The 22,941-nt window shown below is 35.4% G+C and overlaps 1 protein-coding gene and 1 long non-coding RNA gene across 4 annotated transcripts in view; one reads left to right on the forward strand and one right to left on the reverse strand.

Annotated features, from left to right (window-relative positions):
* Nucleotides 1–1,952: 1,952 nt before the first annotated feature.
* Nucleotides 1,953–20,663, forward strand: LOC114046226. Its single transcript, XR_003569485.1, has 5 exons — nt 1,953–2,184; nt 8,171–8,384; nt 16,493–16,657; nt 18,477–18,629; nt 20,430–20,663. It is a non-coding gene; the product is annotated as an uncharacterized LOC114046226 (long non-coding RNA).
* Nucleotides 16,589–22,941, reverse strand: part of LOC114046224 (interleukin-1 receptor-like 1) — a 57,187-nt gene continuing 50,834 nt past the window's right edge. For all 3 annotated transcript variants that reach the window (XM_027866464.1, XM_027866463.1, XM_027866465.1), the window contains 3 exons: nt 22,183–22,329; nt 19,331–19,498; nt 16,589–16,956 (listed from right to left, as the gene is read on the reverse strand). In XM_027866464.1, coding sequence (XP_027722265.1) covers nt 16,607–16,956; nt 19,331–19,498; nt 22,183–22,329 — 665 coding nt within the window. In that variant the 3' untranslated portion in view covers nt 16,589–16,606. The remainder of the gene's footprint in view (nt 16,957–19,330; nt 19,499–22,182; nt 22,330–22,941) is intronic.

Genomic DNA, 22,941 nt, shown 5'->3' on the forward strand with positions numbered 1-22,941 from the left:
ATTGGAATCTTCAACACAATTCAATACCTCTTTCCAGAGCCCAAATGATAGGCCACTCTGGGACCAAAATGCCCATTTCTGGATAACAGGTGGAGTATGTGGGGATGTTATGTAACTGGTTCTAGTTGGCTAACCATAAGACTATGTGGTCAAAACTGTCAGCATCTTCAGAAAGGCTTGAGTTGATTTTGGGCTACCTCTTTGCTTCATTTGAGTCTGGGAGACTCTTCTCATAGGACCTAGTGAGAGATTATGTTGCAAGGGGAAAAACCTCAGAGGCTTTATCCCCTCTGAAAACATATTACCTTTCAAAACAAGCCTCTGCCCTTGAATTTTGTGAGGAATGATTCATTTGGACCTCTACTGTATTCCAATCAGTATTAATCAGTTTGATATTTTACATAAATCATATAGGGATAGTTAGATAAGATTGGTTCTTATAGTAGGCCTTTATAGTAGGCTTCAAACTTTAATGTGAGGAAATTGATTTGTTGAAGACTCCTACTCTATTCCAATCGCTATCCATCAATTTGATACGACTATAAGTTCTGAATATTTGGCCCCAGAGCTGCACATGGTTAAGATCACTTGCATAATCATAGGTAATTAGCTAGCAGCTCTCCATCCTTGTCTTTCCTTGTCATGGTGACCAAGCCCAGCGTGGTAGAGGTGAGTCAACTATATGGAAAGTCTCCCTAAAATTTTTTTCTACCTCCGGGCCATTTTCTCTTGTCCAACATGAGCAGGTGTCCATCTTATGTCCACCTACTCAATGGAGATGCCCTATCCTTCACCCATCTTATGGTCACCTTATGACTACCTGGTCAGCAGAAATATTTCCTGCCTTGCCCAACCTGTGACCCCACTGATTTTAGTTTGCTTATTTTAGTTTATGCATCATATGTTAACCAATGGAATTATTATGTATCTGGTACAGCTGTTCTTTAATGTTTAGATATCTAACCCTATAAAAAAAAACCTATATAAAAAAACCCTGTAAAAATAGGGCCCTGGATGGAGGGGACATCTTTGATCATGAGGAAGATCTGAGGTCCACTTCATTAGAATTGACCATGGACCCTTTAATAAAGTGCCATTGGTGCAGAGTTCTGCCTCAGTTTCTCTTATTGTAAGTTGAATAATTTTTATTCCCACATTAATGGTGACTCCAGATGGGACAGCAACGCATGGACCTCAACCTCTTTTGGCCAGCCCTGCAAGGGACCCAAAGATGAAGTGCACACCAGGTCCCCCACAGATACCAGCCCTGGGTGGTTGGACTCCCCTCTCTGTCTGCACCCAAATTCTCTGAGCCCAGGTAAGTCTTTTCAAGATTGGTGAGTCTGCCTTGATTTACCCTAAATTCATTTTCTTTAAGAAGGGTCCCTGTTTGAATTTGTGACTAATCTGTCTAAATTTATAAGTTCTAGAGCACTCAAATTCCATTTTTAAAAAATCATATGGTCATAATTTTAACTTTTGAACATAGGCTACTCTTTTTTCCCCCTCCATTTTTCTCACTTTCATTTTGTGAAGACCAGGGAGATTCAACAGTGGAATTGCTAGTTCCTCATTTTCAGCCAGCTAGCTACCTAGCTAATTTTAAAACTTCCTGTTGGCAGGGTTAAAGCAGATTTTTTTTGTCTTTAAATTCTTTTAACAAGGAGTAATTAAATAATTCTTGTCATTAATAGAGAAATCTCTCAAACTGGTTGAGAGAGAATTTTGGGGGCATTAGGGGAGAGATTCCAGACCTCTACAGTAAACTGTCAAGGCTGTGACCATGCTGGAAGCAATCCCACCCCCTTTTGATCTGAGAAGTAGGCTTATTTTAGTTTTACAGATATGAGGAAAGGAAAAGGTTTTTTCATTTGTATTTGCTTAGGATTGTCAGAGCTAAATTTTCATGAAGTTTTAAAGGAAAGTAGATATAAATTTTGCTGAATGTTCCCCCATAATTGACCGGTCTTAGGACCCTAGAGGTTAAGCCCAGAAATTAAGAATTGGAATTTTTGGAGAAATCACCAAAACAAATCCCTGAATATTACAGTGTTAACTGTAGGAAAGACGCCTATCCAGGTGGAACTCAGGTGGGTAGGAAAGTATCCCCCTTGCTTCATATTTGAGGGAAATAATCTCCAACGCCTTCAATTGGGGAGCTTCTTAGAAGGAATAGCCAGAAAGGTATGTATCTCTAATCCTATTCTCTCAAGGGAAGTTCCTCAGAAGAATGCCATTCTTGGTCGCCGACACCTGCAGGAGACATGGGGTTGGGCATAAGAGAAGAAATGCATCCTACAGGATGTCCATTAGGATAGCCTGGGAAAAGAGTGGACTCCCTGTCCAGAGGGTTGAGGATAACTAAACAAAGAGCTATTAAACTGTGCAAAATTTGGTTTGAGAAGACCAAAGGTTTGGGGAATTATTCTGGCTAAAGCACAGAACTTTTGATTATTTAGAAAGTTATGGAATTTTATTGAATAACTTCCCAAATCAGCTTAGAACAAATGAACTATTGATAGTGCTAAATTCTTCATCGTTCTCAGTTTTTCTTCCTGTGATTATACTTTGGCAAAAAGTCTAGAGGAATAGAACTTTAACCAGCTCTCCTATCTATTAGGGACTTGTTCTAAAAACAAAATGCGCTTTAAAAGGGTGAACCCAACTGGCAAATTAGACTAGTGTAATTTGCATTGTTACTAAATTACATGTTTGGTTAATAAGATTTTAAAAGCATTAAGATAATTAGGATACAGAAGAATTATCTTTGTCTGACTGCAGGACCTCAGCCACAAGATGGTCATAAGTTCTCTACTTAATAGAGGAGACACGTAGGATCTTGACTTCAAAATCTCGTAAAGAAAAACTTAGGAGAAATTCAGGCTTAATTTAATGTTGTATCTTGTTATATGTTATGTGTGTCTGTTTGAAACTAAGTTTAGCAATAGTGGATTATTTATTTCAGATAGAAAAGGACCTTATACAATCAGGAAAATCATTAAGAGAGTGGGAATTATGTATCTATTTTGTCTGTGCTATTCATGCTTTGTGCTAACCCATAACTAACAGGTATTTCTTTTAACTTGATCAACCAAAAGAAATAGGCTATAAGAAAAAGTCTTAAAAAAGGACAAATCTCTCTTTTTTCTCTGTTTCCAATACTGGCCATGTTGGAGATTGATGAGATGAAAGACAGATACAGAAATTAATTGAAAACTAAGATACAAAAAAAAAATCATTGGAAACTAAATTTGTGAAAAAGGAATAGTCAGATTTCTTTAACTCCTAAATTACAGTTTGGATGTTTTTATAAAGTATTTTGATGAGCTTATAAGGGTACTACCAAACTCTCTAGCATTTAGTGAAAACAACAACAAACAAACAAAATTCACAGATTATTACTCTTTAAAAGAGACCTTAAAAATGACTGGGATCAATTTAAAGCTGGTTTACTTTTTTTCTGGCTTTGTGGGGTTTTTTTTTTGTTTTATTATTTTTTTTAAACTGAAGTTTGCATTTTAAGAACTGTCATAATAGTGGTGAAATATGTTCAGGAGAGATTCAGTGAAATAGGAATTCAGGAAGGTGTTAAAATAAGAAAAATTTAGGAAATAGTGTAGGAAAAATTAGATTAAAAATTTTGTGTGTTTAATTGATTCCACAACTCAGAATTTAAAAAGGAAACACATTTACTAAGTCTGAAGAAGTTCAATTAGCCAATCTCTAAGTCTTACGTTTTGGACTATCAGTCTGTGAAATTGGTTTTAATTTTAGTGTAGAATAAAGGTATACTTAAAAACTATACTTAAAGTTGGGATAAGTTTATCATAGGAAGGAATTTTTATTATTAGAAGGCAGAATAAGGAAATTTTATATCATCTTCAAAAAAAGAATAAAAGTGGGTAGAATTGGAGTTTATTTACCCTTCTATTGTTTACTGCTTTTAAACAACCAACCTGCCCACACCAAGCAAGTCCTGATTAGAGGTACCAGATTGAAGGTGATTTCCAAAGTGCTCCCAGAAAAAGGAAAAACTTGTTTTGAAATTTAAAAACAACTGAAAGTAAATGAAGTTTAATGACAAAACTGCAGTTCAAGTAGATTGTTTAGGTAAATTAAAACACAGTAAAACTTGTGTTGAAATTAATTAGTTAGTGAAAATAAGTTCAAATTGTATAAATAAGGTTATAGTAAAAGAAAGAATCATTGAAGATAGAGTTAAACAAGAATATGTATACATAAAAATAGATAGAAATAAATTAAGTGCATGCACACCCAATACAGGTGCCACCTGCTGGGGATCTCTTATTCTTATAAGCCTGGACACCAAGTCCGTGACTAGATCTCCAGAAGCCTTTCATAAAGGCTGAAGGGGATTGAATCATGTGACTCTTTAGGACAGGGATCCCCTATTTCCCTCACCCTAAAAATATAAGGAATAATTTAGTTTACATAAAAAGAGGAAAAGGGAAAAGGCAATGCTACTCCAGTGTCTATGACTGGAGGAGCAGGGCACTGTGATTCCAGTTGCAGAAAGTGGGACTAGCAGTGGACCCCAATAACCCTTTAATAGGAGAGAAGGGACCTGAGTAGCTTTCATGGTATTAGGGTTGATTATAGCCACACCAAGGCTATTTTGAGCAGCGCACAGTGATAGGGGCTTTGCAAGTAAGGATGGCCAGTCTGAAAGCCATGAAAAGTCATAAATTGTACTAGTCATCAGTGATCAAGGGTGCTCAGATTAGAAAAAAAAATCAAATTAAAATAAGCATATGGTTTATAAAAGTATCAAATTCTGAAATTTTGAGAGTGAAAACCAGAATTCACACATTATTTTAAAAAAAACAAAATAAATGGACTTAATTTTGAGTGATTTGAAAGGAAATAGAGAAAAAGTTATACCCTGAGCCCTTCAGAAAAGTACAATCTCTAACAGATAGTTTTCCAGTAGTACAGTTTCTGTTATATCCCTGTGTCATGGTTGGGCTTTAGATGATCCTTTTGGGCATTGTCAAAATAACTGGATGAATGCCTTTCCATCATGAAAGAGGTTAACTTTGAGGAGATTGTCATCCTGCTTACTGAAATCTGTGACACCCTAAAATGAGGAACTTGTGCTGAGTGAGTTGTTTTTGTTTATTTGCCTATCACTTACAAAAACTAGGTGATTGTGACTAATTCCAATTGTCCAAAAGCCCTTAAAGAAATTGGTATTAACTGTGCATTTGTAACCACTAAAGAACCAAAAAGAGGTTTACTAGAGGAATTAAGCAAGTTGAAGAAAGAAAGATTAGTGTTGCATAAGGAAATAAGAAGGATAATTTTTATCCCACAAATGTAATGTTCACTACTTGTTTACCAGTTTTAAAGCTCACTTGAACAACTGCAAGAATGTTGACAAAGATATCTCCATCCTATTTTGCTTAAATCCCATATCCAAAGCCAGCATGGGTAGGAGACTTGATTCTTTGGAAAATCCACCAACTTATTTTTGTACTTCTGGACCACTATCTCTTGCCCATCTCAAGCACGTGACCATCTTATGACCATTTTATGACCACTTAGTCACCAGAGATCTCCAGTGCTTTGTCCAACCATGACCCTTCTCTTCTCCACCTGATATATCATTTTTTAGCTGATGCATCATTTTTGGCTTTCAAAACAAGGTCTATCAACCAATAGAATTTTGTATTTTGTATTGTCTCTCCAAACTATCCGAGTCCAGATGTTAATTAAACTCGATATCAAACCTTATAAAAACAAGGTCCTGGGGACCAGGAGCATCTCAGATCATGAGGAAGATCTGAGATTCACTTCATTAGAGGGGGCTCTTTAATAAAGTGCTATTGGCTTAGAGCTCTGCTTCAGTGGTTTTTCTTGCAGATCTGATAATTTGACCCCACATATTTTTGTTTATTTTTTTTTCTGTGTTAGGTGAAGGGAGTATAGAGTCTCTAACCTTGGTCAGAGCAGATAGCCACAGGAATCTAGGAACTGAAATGGGTGTTACAGTCAGCTTAGCCTCAATGTCCTGAGTAAAAAAGAAAGATCTTTGGGAGTGACCGTTGAGACTCCAGACCCATGTAAGGACTGACAAAGCAGTCACATTACATTTGTACATGAACTCAACCGGATCAATAGTATGTAAGAGCCGAGCTAAGTTATGAGATTAATTTCCACTCAGAGACTGAGGGGCAATTATGCTTCTTCATTATTAGGGGAAATGTTTCTACTTTGTTTATGCCATAAATAAATATCCTTTTGTAAAAGCTACATGAAGTTAGTTGGTTAAATGGAAAAGGAGTACTAGTCAAAGACCCTAAAAATGAATACAGCTGGTCAGGGCTTGAGTTGATAGCATTAAAGGCACCCGCCAACTACTCAGGGTGCTTTTCTGGGGTGGTGACCTCTACAATAATAAGAAAGCTCAGAACAGAGAAAAGTTTTGAGGAAAGATAATGAATTCTGTTTGCATATATTGAATTTGAGACACCAATGGAACAACCTGTTTGATATGTTCAAAAGATAGTTGGTGATGTATGGCTATAGCTCAGTGGAAAGATGGTTGGAAATAGAGATTTGGGAAGAGATAAAGATAACAATTGAACCCATGGGAGCTGATGAGATTACCAAGTGCAGGAATCACCAAACTACAGCCAATGGGTCAAATCTAACCCACACCTATTTTAGTACATCCAGGGAGTTAAGAATGTTTTTTACATTTTTAAATAAAGTATTATTATAACACAACAACACTCATTCATTTATATATTGTCCATGGCTGTTTTCACGCTATATTGACAGAGTTGTGTAGTTAGAACAGAGACTGTATGTGGGTACTCTCTTTCCTATACACTGCTGCTCGGCAAACTACAAATAGCAGTGACCCAGTTATAACTTCATAGCATATTGTGATACAGCATTTTTTTCATTATTATTACCATACCCACTGCACACCCATCATATCAAAACAATAAGGGGGGAGGGGAAGTTATTACAATTTTTTGAGCTCCTGGCTGAGATTGAAATTTGTCTGAACAAGAACAACCATTCTCAATCACTATTATTGAACACTGAATGGCTTTGGAAATTATCTTTTGCTGCAGGCTCGAGAGAGTTTCTTGATGAAATTTAAACTAAAATTACAAGACAAATCAGTGTTCATGCATATATGGTAAAGCAATTTGACAATTGAATCACAAGTAATGTCAAACTGCTTTATAGACTTCCCATGTTGTCAAAAGTTAAAAAAAGAAGCATGATTTCCATTCCCACACAAATTTGCAGTAGATATTTTTCTGAATTCAAACTATACTTCTAGCAATTTTTTCAGATCTTGATGAAAGTGCAAAAAGAAATTTCATTATTTCAAAATCCCTTTTACTGTGCAATCGAGTAGCTTGCACCTAATCTTCAATTAGAAGCAATTAATCTGCAATGTAATGACCCAGTAAAAAGCAAATAGCAAGAGAAGAATCTAAAATAATTCTTCAAAATACCTTCCAAGTGATAAATATCTTCAGCTAAAATCATATGCTCATGACATCAGTTTTTGTTAGTTGATATTGATATTAGTATTTTTAGTACTCATCTATGTGAAAAAGTATTTTTTAAGATGAAATACATAAAATTTCATAACATATAAACATGTGTAATCGATGTATCATCGATTGATGATAGAGAACATTAATTTTGAACCCCATTTAAGCAAAATGCTATCCTCCCAAAAAAGAATTCCATTCTCAGCAGTAGAGCTATATTACAAATATTGTGCTCAGTTATTTTTATATTTTGAATTTTGTCCAAAAATTGTGGAAATTTGTTTGCTCTCTTGTTATATGAGTACCTCATTTTTATTCCAGGCAGCAAGGTGGGGCAGAAGCAAGGGTGCTTGGCCTGAAGTCAGGAAGACTTATCTTCCTGAGTTGAAATCTGACTTCAGACACTTACTAGTTGTGTGACCTTGGGTGAGTCACTTAACCCTATTTCTCTCAGTCTCCTCATCTGTAAAATGAGCTGGAGAAAGAAATGGCAAACCACTCCAGTATCTCTGCCAAGAAAACCCCAAATGGGGGCACAAAGAGTCAGACATGACTGAAAACAGCAAATATTCTCCATTTTGCCTCTTAGCCTACGAAACCTAAAATATTTACTATCTGCCCCTTTACAGAAAATGTTTGCTAACCACAGAATAAAAAAAGGAGGTCCAAGACTGAGAAGATGAAAATCCACATGTAGCAGATGTGACAAGAATGAAGAATGAACAAAAAAGATTGAGAAGGTGCAGTTGAACACATAGAAGGAAAACAACCAAGAGAAACAGAAAGAGAACAGAGGAGGAGGGTACTGTGGTTCTCAGGATCTGCCTCCAGATGAGGGTGATGGTATGGCAGCTCATAAGTTGGCTTCCTAATTTTCCTCTTTTGCTTTTCCTCTCTGAAGTATGCTAAGGACATTCCTTTTCCTGGATTCAGGATGGTGTTTGATGTGGAACTAGGTTTTATTTGTTTTTTCTGCTTCCAAACTGATCCTTTGAGAACTTTGAACACTTCAGTTGATTGAAATGGATGAGAATTGTAGCATCAGACTATCTTCCCATCTATTCTAGGACATCTAATAAGGGGAATATATAAGAATTTACCTGTAGTCCCAAGGGCTATAGGGTTATTTGGGCCCAAGTGGATATTTACTTATGGAATTATATATGGAGAGACCTTCTAAACTTGCCTTCAGGGTAAAAGCAAAATAAAGTTAAAATCAATTGAAACCACATCAATACACAGAGTAGTAGCCAATTACAGATTATTTCCCTAGAAGTCATGTCTATAAACTGATGTCATTACTAGGAAAATAGCCTTGGCTTGTTTTCTCAATTAAAGGATCAAAAGCCCTCTGACAGAGGTACTTGTAGTTTTTAACGTTTGGGCTTCTGTATATGAATGATATCAGTTTCTATATTTGTTCATGTATATGTGCATGTGTATGCATGTGCATATATGTATAAATTTTTTTTTCTTTTTCTTTCTCTTTTTTTTTTTAGAGGCAATCAAGGTTAAGTAACTTACCCAGAGACACACAGCTAGATTTGAACTCAGGCCCTCCCAACTCCAAGGCTGGTGCTCTATCCACTACAACCCCTAACTGCCCCTATGTATTTTTTCTAACAAGTAATATCAATTTCTTTGCATTCCTAGAGGAAGGATGACGCTTGGAATAACATAATTCTAAACAAACATATCATAAGAAAGGTCATATAAACTACAAAACCCAGAAAATCAATAAAGAAACTAATTGAGATAACTAATAATTTCACAAAAGTATAGGATATGAAATTAATCCACAAAAATTGGTAGCATTTATATGTAGCACTAATATAATCTAGAAGGAGTTAATAGAAAGGGAAATTTCATTCAGATCAATTAGAAAATAAATAAAATATCTAGATATCAACCTAAAGAGATATTTTCAAAACATAAATAAAATCACAAAACACTCTTTAAATAATATTTTATTTTAACTAATTGAAGGAATAGCTTATCATTGTTCATGATTGGGCTGTGTCAATATAACAAAAATAATAATACTACTTAAATTAACTTATACATTTAGCACTAAAGATCTTGATATCAGTGGGGAAAAAGATATTAATAAAGGGAGACAGCTATTTCCATATCTCAAATTACATATTAAAGCCATAATCCCCTAAACTATTTGGTACTGGTTCAAAAAGAAAAGACAAGTATATCAGTGGAACAAAATCAGAAACAAATGAACTTTATAACCCAGTTTGCAATATAAATTAAGAGAGGGGGAAAAAACTCTCTTCATAACAAGAATTGCTAGGAAAACTAGAAAATGGGGCAGCAAAAATAGGGTTAAACCAGAATCTTATACCATATACCAAAAGTGTTTCAAATGTATACTTGACCTAAAAATAAAAGGTTATGCCATTTTAAAAATTAGAGAAAAATTGGTAGAGGTAATGATGAATTCTGAGCCATGAGGAAGTAATGAAAGATAAAATAGGGAATTTTATTACATGAAATTAAAAGGCTTTTTTATGAACAAAATCAGTGCGGGTAATATAAAAAAGGAATTTGTTCAAGAACAAAATCTTCATATCAAATATCTCTGATAGGAGTATAATATCTAATATCTATAGGGGATTAACACAAATATTTAAGTCCATGACACCCAGAATAGCAAGTGAAGGAGCGGGCACAAGTTACAGAGAACAAAGATTATATACAGTTTTGAGATCCCGCAGCACTTCCCTTATCTGCACTCCGCCTACTCCTGATTAGTCAGTAAGTAGGATGCACGATCTATTCTAAAGGATCTGTCTAGGAATAATAGAATTCTGCCTGCTTTGTCCAGATACAGAGTTTTACAACATTCTTTTTAACAACTGCCTACAAAGTGAGAGTGCAAAAGGGGAAAAAGGGCAAGCAGAGCAGGACGTCTTCGACTTAGATAGCAGGATGTGCTGGGACGCCACCCTTGAGTAGACCTCACTCATCCCTCACAAGTGAAATAAGCAGAACCAGAAAATAATATATGCAAAAAATGAAAAAAAAACTTAAACTGGAAGTTGTGCAATTACATTAATCAAGCATTGACAGAGAGAGGAAAGGAGGGAGAAAGAAAGAGACAGGGAGGAAGGGGGAAGGGAGAGAGAGAAAGAGAGAGATTGAGATTGAGGGTGCTTAGAGAAAATGTATGGCTAGTCCCAGAGGTAACATCAGAATGAGATTAAGGATATTGATTTAATCCAAGGAATGCCATGTGAGAAGGTCTTAATTTTTTCAGTAAAGTAGAAGGCCTTTCCTGAAAACTGTCATCCTCTCACTCTACCCTACTTCCTAAACAGCAATAAAAAAAGAAATTTAGTTATGAGATTATTGAAACTATGGTAATGTGTGGCAACAGGCAGCCAACTGCCTATGGGGTATCATAAAACATAGATGTGAAAGACTGCTTGATGCAGCCCCCCTCCCTCAAAAAAAAGTCTTTCTCATCAGTCTGAAATAGTCTGAAAATCACATAGCTAAATTAAAACCAGACAACCAAAAAAGGTTACATAGAAGCCCAGTTAATATGATGATGTTTCCCGCCTTTTTCCATTACTACATTAGTAGGAAATTAGTTTTGCAAATTGCCTAGTATATACCCTGGTTCCTAAGGGGACAAAATATAGAGCAAAGAAATTTTCATAGGGAACATGGTATGGACAAGCTCTGAGTGACAGAGGTTTTTCGCATCTATTATTTCACTTGACCTTTGACAACCCTGTGGAATAGATAGGACAGGTACAATAAAAATAAATCCTATATGAATTAAAATTACAGATTCATAGAATATTATATCTGAAAGAAGAGGATTCGGAGAAGATAGTGGAGTAGTCAGAAAATTCCAAGTTCTCCAGGTTTCCTCCACAAGCAAGACAAAACAGTCCTCCTGGGATTACTAGAGATCTGACCCCAGGAAGGAGCTCAGCAGGCATGGGCTGTCTCCATGGAAACAATAAGCAAATGATAAACAAACAATAAATTCTGGGGTCGCCTGGGTTGGGAGGTAACCTCAGCCTCAGCCACAGGAATTCTCACTTCATAGCATGGGGGAGTCTGACATCTGAGCAGGGGAAGATTAAAGGCAGTGCCAGGCCCAGCTGTGCTGCCGAGATATAGTCTAGGGTGAGAAGAAACCAGTGCACAACCAGTGACAAGCAGCAGTGGGGTGGGGATGCTGCTGGCTGCGGGCACTTATAAGAAAGCTGAGTTCCTGGTTTCAGTCCCAGGCTAGAGGGGAGAACTGAAGTTTATAATCACTGGAAGGTCCTCAAGGAGTAAAGGCATTTCTAGCACAGTGTGCCTGGAGGCCCTAGCTGTGGTTTGGAGCAGGAAAGGAGCGCAGAGATCAGGCCCAGGACAAAGCTCAAAAAATAACAGTAAGAAAGACCTGAGGCCAGAGGCACCACACTCCAGGACTAGAGGTGATTATCATAATAGCTGCTAAAAATAAAAAACAAAACTAAACTAAACAAAAATGAGCAAGAAAAGAAGAAAGAACCCAATCTGAAGTTTTAGAACAGGGGGGGAAAGTAGAAATGGAAAAAAAATCTGCTAATCACCACCTGAAAGATATTCCAGCATGAAAACCTACAGAAATATCATAGCCAAATTCTAAAACCCAAGTTAAGGAGAAAATATTATGAGCAACAAGAAAAAAAGAAAACAATTCAAATATCGCAGAGCCACAGTTAGAATTATGCAAGACCTAGCAGTGGCTATGCTAAAAGACCACAGGTCTTAGAACACTATAACAAAGAGCCGGGGGAAAAAAAAAAACTGGAGTTGTGGGCAAAAATATCATACTCAGCAAAGTTAAGCATAATCTTGAAGGGAAAAAAAGATATTCAATGAATTGACAGACTTTCAGGATTTTGTCACAGAAAGAACAGAGCTTAGTAGAAAAATTGACATACAAGATCCAGGAGAAATATAAGGTAAACATCAAAGGCCAATTACAAGGGATACAATAAGGACAAATTCTTTACTTTTTATATGCGGAAATGTAAACTGCATGTCTAAGATCGTCATTAGTAATTGGGTAGTTCAAAAGAAAGATTGGGGTAGAGCTGAGTATGACTTGATTCTAAAAAGCAAAATGGTGTAGGAAAAGATATAAAGAGTAATTATCTCATAAAAATGAGGCATGAGACACAGAATTGATATAGAGGAATCAAATGGGGAAAGATGGCTGATAGTGCTGGAACCCTACTCACATTAGATCTGGGTAAGAGAGAACAACATATACATTTAGAAGGGTATAACAGTCTTCCAAATTTATAAAGAAATAAGAAGGCGAAGGAACAGAATAAGAGGGGGGTAGAGAAAGGTGTGTAGATTAATGCAAATGGGTTAAAGAGGGAATAACCTATATATCTAGAAGTGTATAAAAGTTTTCTAAATTCGGAAAGAAACAAGAGAGAGAGGAGAGATTCTTGGAGGAGGGGTAGGTTAAGGAATAGGAGAACAAGGTAGCAGGTAGAAGTAAAGCAGAAGAGTGAGGAGAGATAGGGTAAATAGGGTGAGAAGGATAGTGAGGAAAAATAGGAAGGAGGAAATATACAAATAACTATAGCTTAAAATGTGATTGGGATGAATTTACCTCAAAAATGGAATCTGATAGATTAAAAACTTGAATTCAACAATATGTTGCTTTCAGGAAAGGCTATAAAAATGAGAGATACAAACAAACATAAAATAAAGGTAAGAAATAGAATTTATTATGTAAGAAAGCAAGGGTAGTAATCTTGATCTCAAAGGAAAAGCTAAAATAGATTTAGTCAAAAGAGAATAATAGGGAAACTACACTATATGTCAGCCATATTATTCAACATTGTTTAGAACATTTAATATAATTAGACAGTATAAAAAAACCTGAGCGTGTACCTGCCAAAACAGACACAAGAACTATATGAATATAAACACAAAACAGCTTTTATACAAATAAAGTAGATCTAAATAATTAGAGTAATATATATTGTTCAAGGGTAGGTAAAGCCAATATAATAAAAAAAATGACAGTTTTACCTAATCTATGTTTGTAATGCCAAACCAATTAAATTACTAAAAAATTATCTAAGTTAGAAAAGAATAATAACAGGGCTCATTTGGGAGAGCAGGAACTTCAAGGAAACAAGGGGGAAAAGATGTGAAATAACCAGATTTAGTAGTATCAGACCAACCATGTTACAAGGTGAGAGCATTGTTGAAGTATAAAATGGATAATTTTGATTATTTCAAATTAAAATTTTCTTGTATAAATAAACCCTATGCAGCCAAGAATAGAAGGGATATAGAAAACTGGGGGAAAACCTTTCATAGACGGTCTCTCAGATAGAATGTGATTGGGTTGGAATATTGCTGTGGTGTAGGAAATGACGAACTGGTTGATTTAGAAAAATATGGAAAGACTTGGACATATGGAGGAAGATGTTATACACCTTCAGAGAAACAGAGGACAAGTGGAAACAAGCATAGTATGGTCTTACATAAATCTGTATGAGTATATATGTGTATATATGTGTCTGTTTTAATCTGTATCTATATATCTCCACGCTTAATTGTAGCTTTCCTGGGGGTGGAGGTGGGGAATAAAGTAAAAAGTGCACAGAAGACAACAAAAGAAAATCTACAAGAAAGTAAAGAAAAGCTGGACAGCTTTGAAAACAACGTATAGTATTTATTATATAGGTTTTCTTGAAATGGAAATCTATTACTTTAAATTTAATCTTCTCTTATGTTCTGCTGTGTACATGGCAATGTTTTTTTTTTCTTTTCTTATTCTGTATTTAAGTTTAAAATGAATTTTAAAATTTAAAAAAAAAACTGAGACATCTCTTTCACGATTGTTGTTCAATGCTGTTTGACTCTTTGTGACCCTGTAGGGTTTATTTGTTTGTTTGTTTGTTTGTTTGTTTGTTTGTTTTGAAAGGACACCTGAATGATTGGCCAGTTCCTTCTCTAGTGGATTAAGGCAAACTGAAGATAAATAACTTGCCCACAGTCACATAGCTAATGAGTGTCTGAGGCTGGATTTGGACTCAGGTCTAACCAGATTCCAGGTCCAGTGCTCTATCCACAGAGTCATCTAGCTGTTAGCTATCATCTAGTTCAAAGTTTTTAACTTTTTCTGTGTGTTTTGGACTCCTTTGACAGTCTTATAATGCATATAAACCCCTTCTCAGAATAATGGTTTTAAATGTGTAAAATAAAATATATAGGAATACAAAGGAAACCAATTACATTAAAATAGTTATAATTTTTTTCCTCTTAAATTCATGGACCCTAGTTTAAGAACCCCCAACCTAGTTCAAACACTTCCTTTTATAGCTAAAGAAACTTAGGTTTAGATAAGTGAAGATATCTTGTGTGAGGATATTATTTCAAGAGTGAAAAAGGATGGATAGAGTACCTATGACAAACTTATATTACTTCCCAATTTTGCACAGCAACATCCTGATTTGGAAGTCTTGAAGCTGTGTCTTTTCTCTTCATAGTACCTTTCTGGGAGTTATAGGATCATAGATTGAGAACTGGAATGGACCTCAGAGTCTCTATGATATAATCCCTTCATTTTATGGATGCAGAACTGAGGCCCCAAGAAGTCAAATGACTTACCCAACAATATAGATGGTGTCAGAGCCAGTATTCCAATCCAAATACTCTAACTACAAACCCAGCATCTTGGAGGACTGGGCTGTGTTGGAAAGATCGCTGGACAAAGAGTCAAAAGTCCTGGGTTCTAGTCCCTGCTCAACCCTTATTTATCGGTGTGATCTTGAGCAAGTAACAAGCTCTATGGGACTCATTTCTCTCCTCTTAAGGACAATAATACTTGCTTTGCCTATGTCACAGGGCTCAAATAAGAAAATGTATGTGAAACATCTTTTAAAATTATGGGCACATAATATATACAGGAATTATTGCATAAATCATGTTATTATGTCTCCACATTATAAGGGAATACTTTCTTTTTACATGTCTGTCTATATAGGTAGCTAGATAGCACAGTGGATAGAGCATTAGAACTAGAGTTAGGAAGACCCAAGTATATATTGTATTTTAGATGCTTACTAGCTCAATGACACTGAATAATATACTTAGCCTCTGTCTGCCTCAGTTTCCTCATCTATAACATGGGAATAATAATAGCATCTATCTACCAGAGTTATTTCAAGGATGAAAGGAGATACTTTTTTGTAAAGAGCTTTGCAAACTTTAAAGAGCTATTAAAATGCTACTATGACTACATGTGGATTTTTCCCAACAGTAAAATGGAAATAACAATGTTTGTGCATGCAAATGTCATAGGGAAAAGTAAAATGCCTTGGGGACTGTGGGCATAGGAATAGATGCTTTTTTTTCATTGAAAAATATGAGAAGAAGTTTGATATTAAAAGTGAAAAACCTGAATTCTGGATTTGAATAAAATATTCAATATGAAGAGTACAAAATAAAACAAATATGAGACTTCTTTGAATTGGTTTCTTAGTTTATATACTCTTCATAGAAATAAAATATTCACTGAAATTTTGGCATCTAGGTTAAGGCCAAATATTCATTAAGGTCTCTTTGTATGAAAGTGTTCTGGAAGTACTCTTTGATGGCTGATGAAAACCTAACCCTTAACATATTACTCCAGTTTTTCAGAATGTGAATTGTGGTGACTAAGGATATATGCAGCTAGAACAAGACTTGGAAGTGGGAGGGAGAGAAGGTTTCCCTCATATACACAGCTTAGGTTTTAGGGTATGGCAAAAGAAGAAGAAAGTGGAGCAGAAGCAGAAAAAAAGTGGAAAACTTTCTGAGCCATTTTCACTGATTAGAAAGTAGGACAGAGGAATGAGAGCTACCAAAAGAGTTCTTAAAGTATTTATTGTCTTTATGTCCTTGCTTATTCCCTTCTCTCTATCCCCATCCTCCAGGTCAAATACCAACTTACCCTTAAAATAAAAGAAAATCTAAAGACATATTAGATATGAAAGCAAACATTTTTTGTCAGCAGGAGCTTGGGAAAGCCAACAATAATGTCCTAGTCTTCAAATGCTGCTGTGAAGTGGATCTAAGGACTTGCTTTTCGCTGGCATAAGGTACTGTACACGCTTCCAAAAGTTGGAATTAAGTGATCGTTTTTTGGTGACATGATCTCCCTTCCACTCAATGGTACCTTGCTTTTTAATAATATGCTTGAGAGAATCTGGCAGTTCTCTGGTGTCATCAGTTGTTTCCATTTCAATAAGGATCACTTTGGAGTCATTCTGCATCAAAGCACAGTGGAGAGCGATCTCTTGCTCATAGGCAAATTCCTCACCATGCTCCACCTGGGGATTCAATATGATAATTTGTCTTCGGCTCTTCTGTATGGATTTTACCATTTCACTGGCTGCATCTGTTAATAAAGGAAAAAAATGGTATTTTTATGCTTCCTTTGCTAGTTTGATGGTGTGCCATTTAAAAAGTTCAAGAGACATAATTTCTGGATACCTCAATCATTTTATTAATAAGGCTAGAATGTTTGTTAATAAAAAGAAGTCAGTGGCCCTCTTGAATGCCAAAGACCCCTCATGGCTGTAGGCTCACAGGTTATGTGCCTTTGGGTGTTCTTGAGGGTGGCAATCAACTCTGATTGGTTAATAATTAATGAGAAAATTATTATTACAGTGAGATGTGGGTTCATTCTAATGAGGGTCTTGAGGTAAGTGATTTGGATTACCCAATTTTTGGTCAAAGGGACATCAATTTCCATATCACTTGTCTGATAAAAGGGAGAATCAATATTTCTCAAACTTATCTGAGTAGACACAATGAGCAGGAATCTATCCATTAGCCTAAACTTAGAATTTCTTTTATTATGTGATTAAATCTTAGCCTGGGTAAGTCTTTGTCTAAGATTTCCCACACTGGTTGATTTCTGGATGAAGAAGTAGAAAAGGGGAAAACCCTTGGTCCTGATTTAATAATTAGTTATTAATACAAAAAATCATTTCTCGCAATGACTACTCTGAGCATGTGTTACAGACTTAGAAATTCTCTTAATAGTATTTCTGTGATTTGGCAAAGACTTCACAACTACATGCTCACTTCATTAATCTTGAAGAGTAAAGAATGCAATTGAATAGAGAAGAATATTGTCCTTTTAAAGGACCTTTTAAATTGTCCTGTATTTATTTTTTTACAATATTCCAGAAGCTATTACTGAAGATATTTTTAAAAAATTAAATTTATTTTATTTTCAATTCATGAAACAAAACAAGCACTTCCATAACACAGTACAATAAAAAGGTGATTGCACATGAAACCACAAATCTACCATGTACAACTTGCTATTCCCTCCAAATATACAACAAAGTTACCATTTAAATTTTTTTCACCTTTCTTTTCTTTCCTTTCCACCCATCTCACCTCCAGTCCTAGAGATGGCTACCATTACACACACACACACACACACACACACACACACACACACACACACACATACACACATAATTATTTTATACCTACTTCTATTTGTCAGTTCTTTCTCTGGATGCAGATCTTTCTTTACATGTCCTTTGTATTTAATTTGTATATTTATAATAGTCAAAATGACTTAGTCACTCAAAGTCATTGTTAAAACAATATTGCTGTTATTGTATACAATGTTCTTTTGGTTCTGTTCAGATATTTAAAATTACTCTCATATTATATCCACATGCTAAAATCCTATCTACATCCACTAAAATCCTACTTGGGGGGCAGCATTGGTCCTGGAGTCAGGAGGCCCTGAGTTCAAATTCGGCCTCAGAAGCTAGTTGTGTGAACCTGGGCAAGTGACAAATAGAAAGAAAATCCTACTTGGATAACTTTTTATGATAAGTAGATGACCTTGGGCTCTTGAAAACTGTTAATGTAGTGCCAATTGTCCATTAGGTTCTTCCAAGCTGAAAAAGGCTACAAGCGCCAAATGATGATAGATTATATGCCTGTCATGCAAAGACAAGTTCTATTAAATTTAGATACAATCATCACCAGAAGAATGGCCACAACAACTCATAAACTATTTACTAAGACCTGGAATTGAGGGTAAGGATTATTTCATTTTTGTCTTCATATCTCTAGCACCTAGTGCAATACCCAGCAAACAGTTGATTTACTGGTTGATTCAAAGAAGAAACAATTATACCAATGAATCATAGATTGTCTAAGTATAAAAGTATTATGTCTAGAGTGTACCTAAAGTCTTAGTGCAGTTTTAAGTTATTAAAGCTTAAAACTCTACTAAAGACTTTTGAGACACCTTTATTGTAATTTCTGGCAATCTTATCATAAAAAGGGATATAGCATTCTAGCTCACCAGCCTGCCAAAAAACTTGTGTTTCCCAATCCAACTTCCAAGTACCACTTCAGATCGTCAAGATAACACTAAGGAATTCCAGTGTTCTCCTAGTATTTGTGGTAGAAAGAGTAAGGAGCAGAAAAGAAGGAAAAATGTGCATAGTCAAACATTGTCAAAGTTTAAGTTTTTGGGGAGGCTTAACTTCCAGAATTTTTACCACTTACAGAGTTTCAATGTAGTTACATTGAAACTTGGTGACTGATTGAGCTTTGAAGAAATTGTGCTGCAAGGTACAGAAGAAAACATGGCATAGATCTAAGCTCTGAGCCTCAGGAACTAGGCTATCTTGTTCAGCTATCCATTAGCAGTGAATGAGATGAGATAAGCATTTATATTTGACATCCTTTATAAGGAAAGTGAATTGTTGCAACATAATTAAAAGTCTCACCTTCTCCAGGCAGAAGGTCTCTTCCATAGATACACAAGCTATATCCACATTTCTTTTCAAGAACTTCAGGCAGAATCTGGTGAACAAAATATTCCATGGAATTAACACTCTCAGTCCTGTTCTTGTAGTTTCTGGGATAGATGACATAAGCATCATATAACTTTCCATCTGTAAACAAAAGCAAACCAAAGTTCTATTAATGTTTTAAATGGTTATTTGACTTTCAGAGAGAGAGGGAAAGAGAAGGAAAGAGAAAGAGAGAGAGAGAGAGAGAGAGAGAGAGAGAGAGAGGCGTGTGTGAGTATGGGTATATATGTATATGTATATACATATATGTATGTGTGTTCACCAGTTGTTTTGTGGTTATACATGAGTGTTTTCAACCCTACAAAAATGTTAGGCATTTAATTATAGCAGCTATTTGCTGCTAAAAATCTGTTAACCACAGATTTCTCATTTTTTTTTGTCTCCAACTAAATATAGTAGATAGAGAAAGAGTCAAGAGTGTGGTCTATTTGAGGTAAGCCAGACTGAGTCATCTGATTATAAATCAGAATTTTCTAATCAGTCCACAGGTATTTATCAGTCAATGACTTTGACATGAATTCAGATCTTCTTGATTCAAAATCCAGCTCTTTAGCCTCTGTATCACCTACTTGCCTATGTGTATACATATATGAAGTTATTATTAACAGATATATTAAAATCGCCAGTTGAGTGAACTCCATCATATGCCTATCATTTTGTTAGGTTTATGGAGAATACAAAAAAGAAAAAAGAAAGGAGAAAAAGATACGACTTTTGCCTTCAAAGGATTTTAATCAATCAGTCAGACAACCAATAAGCATTTAATATTCATAATGATATAATAGAGGATAGAAAAAAACCACAAAGTAGCAACTAATTAAGCATGAAACTATACAGTACTATTACTCTTGTTAATAGAAAATTATGAAAATTATGGATAAATAAATTTTATGGGGAGTCTTCTTGATCAATAAGATGAAACCATCCAATTTTGTAATTGAGTTCATAGAAAGTAATTAAATTTGCTAATGTAAATTTCCACCTTTCCTTTTCTTTATTGTCCCTCTCATAGGTATGCTTGTGAAAATGCTAAGGAAAAAAAAAAGACAACAGCAAGAAAGAGGAAGAGGCTTGCAACAGTTGGGAAATAAGCTGAAAACATAATAGTTATTTGCTAAATAACAGATTACATGGATGAATCTAACATACATCTAGCCTAAATGAATTAACCTTATTTATTAAGTGGCCTGGGGGATAGAGTGATGGGCCTGAAGTCAGGGAAACTCAACTTCCTAAGTTTAAATCTGGTCTCAGACACGGACTAGCTGTGTGACCCTGGGCAAGTCATTTAACCCTGTCTACCTCCGTTCCTCACCTGTAAAATGAGCCGGGGAATGAACAGCAAACCACTCCAGGATCTTTGCTAAGAAAATCCAAATGGGGTCACAAAGAGTCAGACATGATTGAAAAGGCTACACAACAACACTGTAAGGGGCTGGAAATCATACCTTACAAGGATCAATTGTAGGAATTGGGGTATGTTTAGCCTAGAGAAAAATGGGCTGAAAGGAGATAGGTTTCCTGTATGCCAAGTACTTGAAATGCTATCACATGGAAATAGGGTATGATTTGTTCTGCTTGGTGAGGGAAGGGGAACAATGAGAAAATTGTTAAGAGACAGATTTAGATTGATGTAAGGAAAAACTTCCCAACAATTGCTACTGTCTTTGTATTACAAAAAACCAGAAATGCTAGGCTAGGGGTTGGATGTTATCCTGGAGGCTATAAGGTGGTTATTGAAGATGTTTTGTTTGTTTGTTCATGGTGGGGAGTGGCTTGCTTGTTGAGAAAAGAAGTACTGTCTTTTGCTTCATTAAAGGTCTATAACCATAGACTGGATGGCCATTTGTTATAGGAAACATTCTTTTTCAGGTGTAGGTTGGACTAGATTGTCTCTTAGGTCCTTTTCAGCTCAGATTCTATGAATTTCTAAATGAGTATTGTAGCTAGGATTTGTATGTTTGAAGATTTTCAAAACATTTTATGTATATTGTTTAATTTGATACTCACAACAATTTTGTAAGGTGAGTGCTATTACCGTCTTCATTTTACAGATGAGGAAACCAAGAGTGAAAGAAGGTAAATGACTTTTCCAAAGTCACACAGCTAGTATGTGTACAGTAGAATTTGAACTTGGGTCTTCCTGATCCCAAGTCCAAAACTCTAGCCTCTACACTACCTAGCTGCCCATGGGTATGTATGCATATATACGCATATGTGTGGACATACATGAAATTGCTATTAACAGATATATTAAATTGGCCAGTTCACTGACCTCTGTTCACATTTGGGCAGTGGACACACAAACAGAGTCTGCATTAATTTTTAATATCATAATGTTTTGCTAATATTAATAAAAATAACTAGCATTTAGACAGGTTTCAATGCTTGCCAAACACTTCACAAATATTTTCTCATTTTATCTTCACAGTAATCCTGGGAGGTTAAGTACTAACATTCATGTTTCACAATTTCTTAAACAACTCTGAAATTGGGCCAGTTTCTGCAAATGAGAGCCTCAGTAGCAATTTCTTAAAAACCTAATTGCCAAATATATGAAAGTTTTGGATAATAATCTCAGCTTGGAAACTGGCCTGAGTATAGCTCAGCATAAGTCACTGGCAGTATATTCATGATTAAAATATTAACAACATACAACAACATTTTAATTGAATCAATAAAGGATCCATAGATTAAGAATCTGAAAATAATATATATCTTCTATGAAAAATTTCCAAAAAAGAAATTTTAAACTTAATACTCACCATTCCTGAATTTATAAGGTCTAGCTATTTCTCGCCATAGCAGAATCAAATCAATCCAGAGTACTTTTAATATTACTGTTAGTATAATAATTAGGAGTAACAATGTACTAAATCCTGCAAGTATGTAGTAGGTGCTTCGTTGACCAACTATTTTGAAAAAAGAGTGGAGAGAGAAGAAAAAAAATGTTGTTATAACTAAAGCAAGGTAGGATGAATAGCATTACATTAAAAAAAAGTTTCAACCAAAAGTTAGTCTTCACTTGCAATAATATATTTGTTATCTATTCAGAATTTTCATGGCTTATGTTAGTGTCAGTCAATAAAAACATATTTAGCACCATGCATAAGACCTTGTATTAGGTATTGGCAAGAATGGAAGCTGCAAAGAAATGTAAAGACAGTTCCTAATGTAGAGACATTTAGAATATAGATGATAAAATAAAATTGCTTCATATGAAAATGTCATAAATTTAACAAAAGTAAGTATGTAATAGAAGCCAAACATAGATAAACCTTTGACTCTTTGGATTCTCTCATTGTCCCATAATCCTGTTTATTTTCTCTTCCTAATGTTTCTCTCTTCCCCTTTTCAGACCCACTCTCCATTTTAGCTTGGGCCCTTATATCACCTCATACATAGACTATGGCAGCAGTCTCCAAATTAGAGACATTCAAATGTAAGAGAGGTTATTCTGGTCTGGAATAGATAGATAGATAGATAGATAGATAGATAGATAGATAGATAGATAGATAGATAGA

The sequence above is a fragment of the Vombatus ursinus genome, unplaced genomic scaffold (genome assembly GCF_900497805.2).
Source record: "Vombatus ursinus unplaced genomic scaffold, bare-nosed wombat genome assembly UNPS02014781.1, whole genome shotgun sequence".
Taxonomy (NCBI): domain Eukaryota; kingdom Metazoa; phylum Chordata; class Mammalia; order Diprotodontia; family Vombatidae; genus Vombatus; species Vombatus ursinus.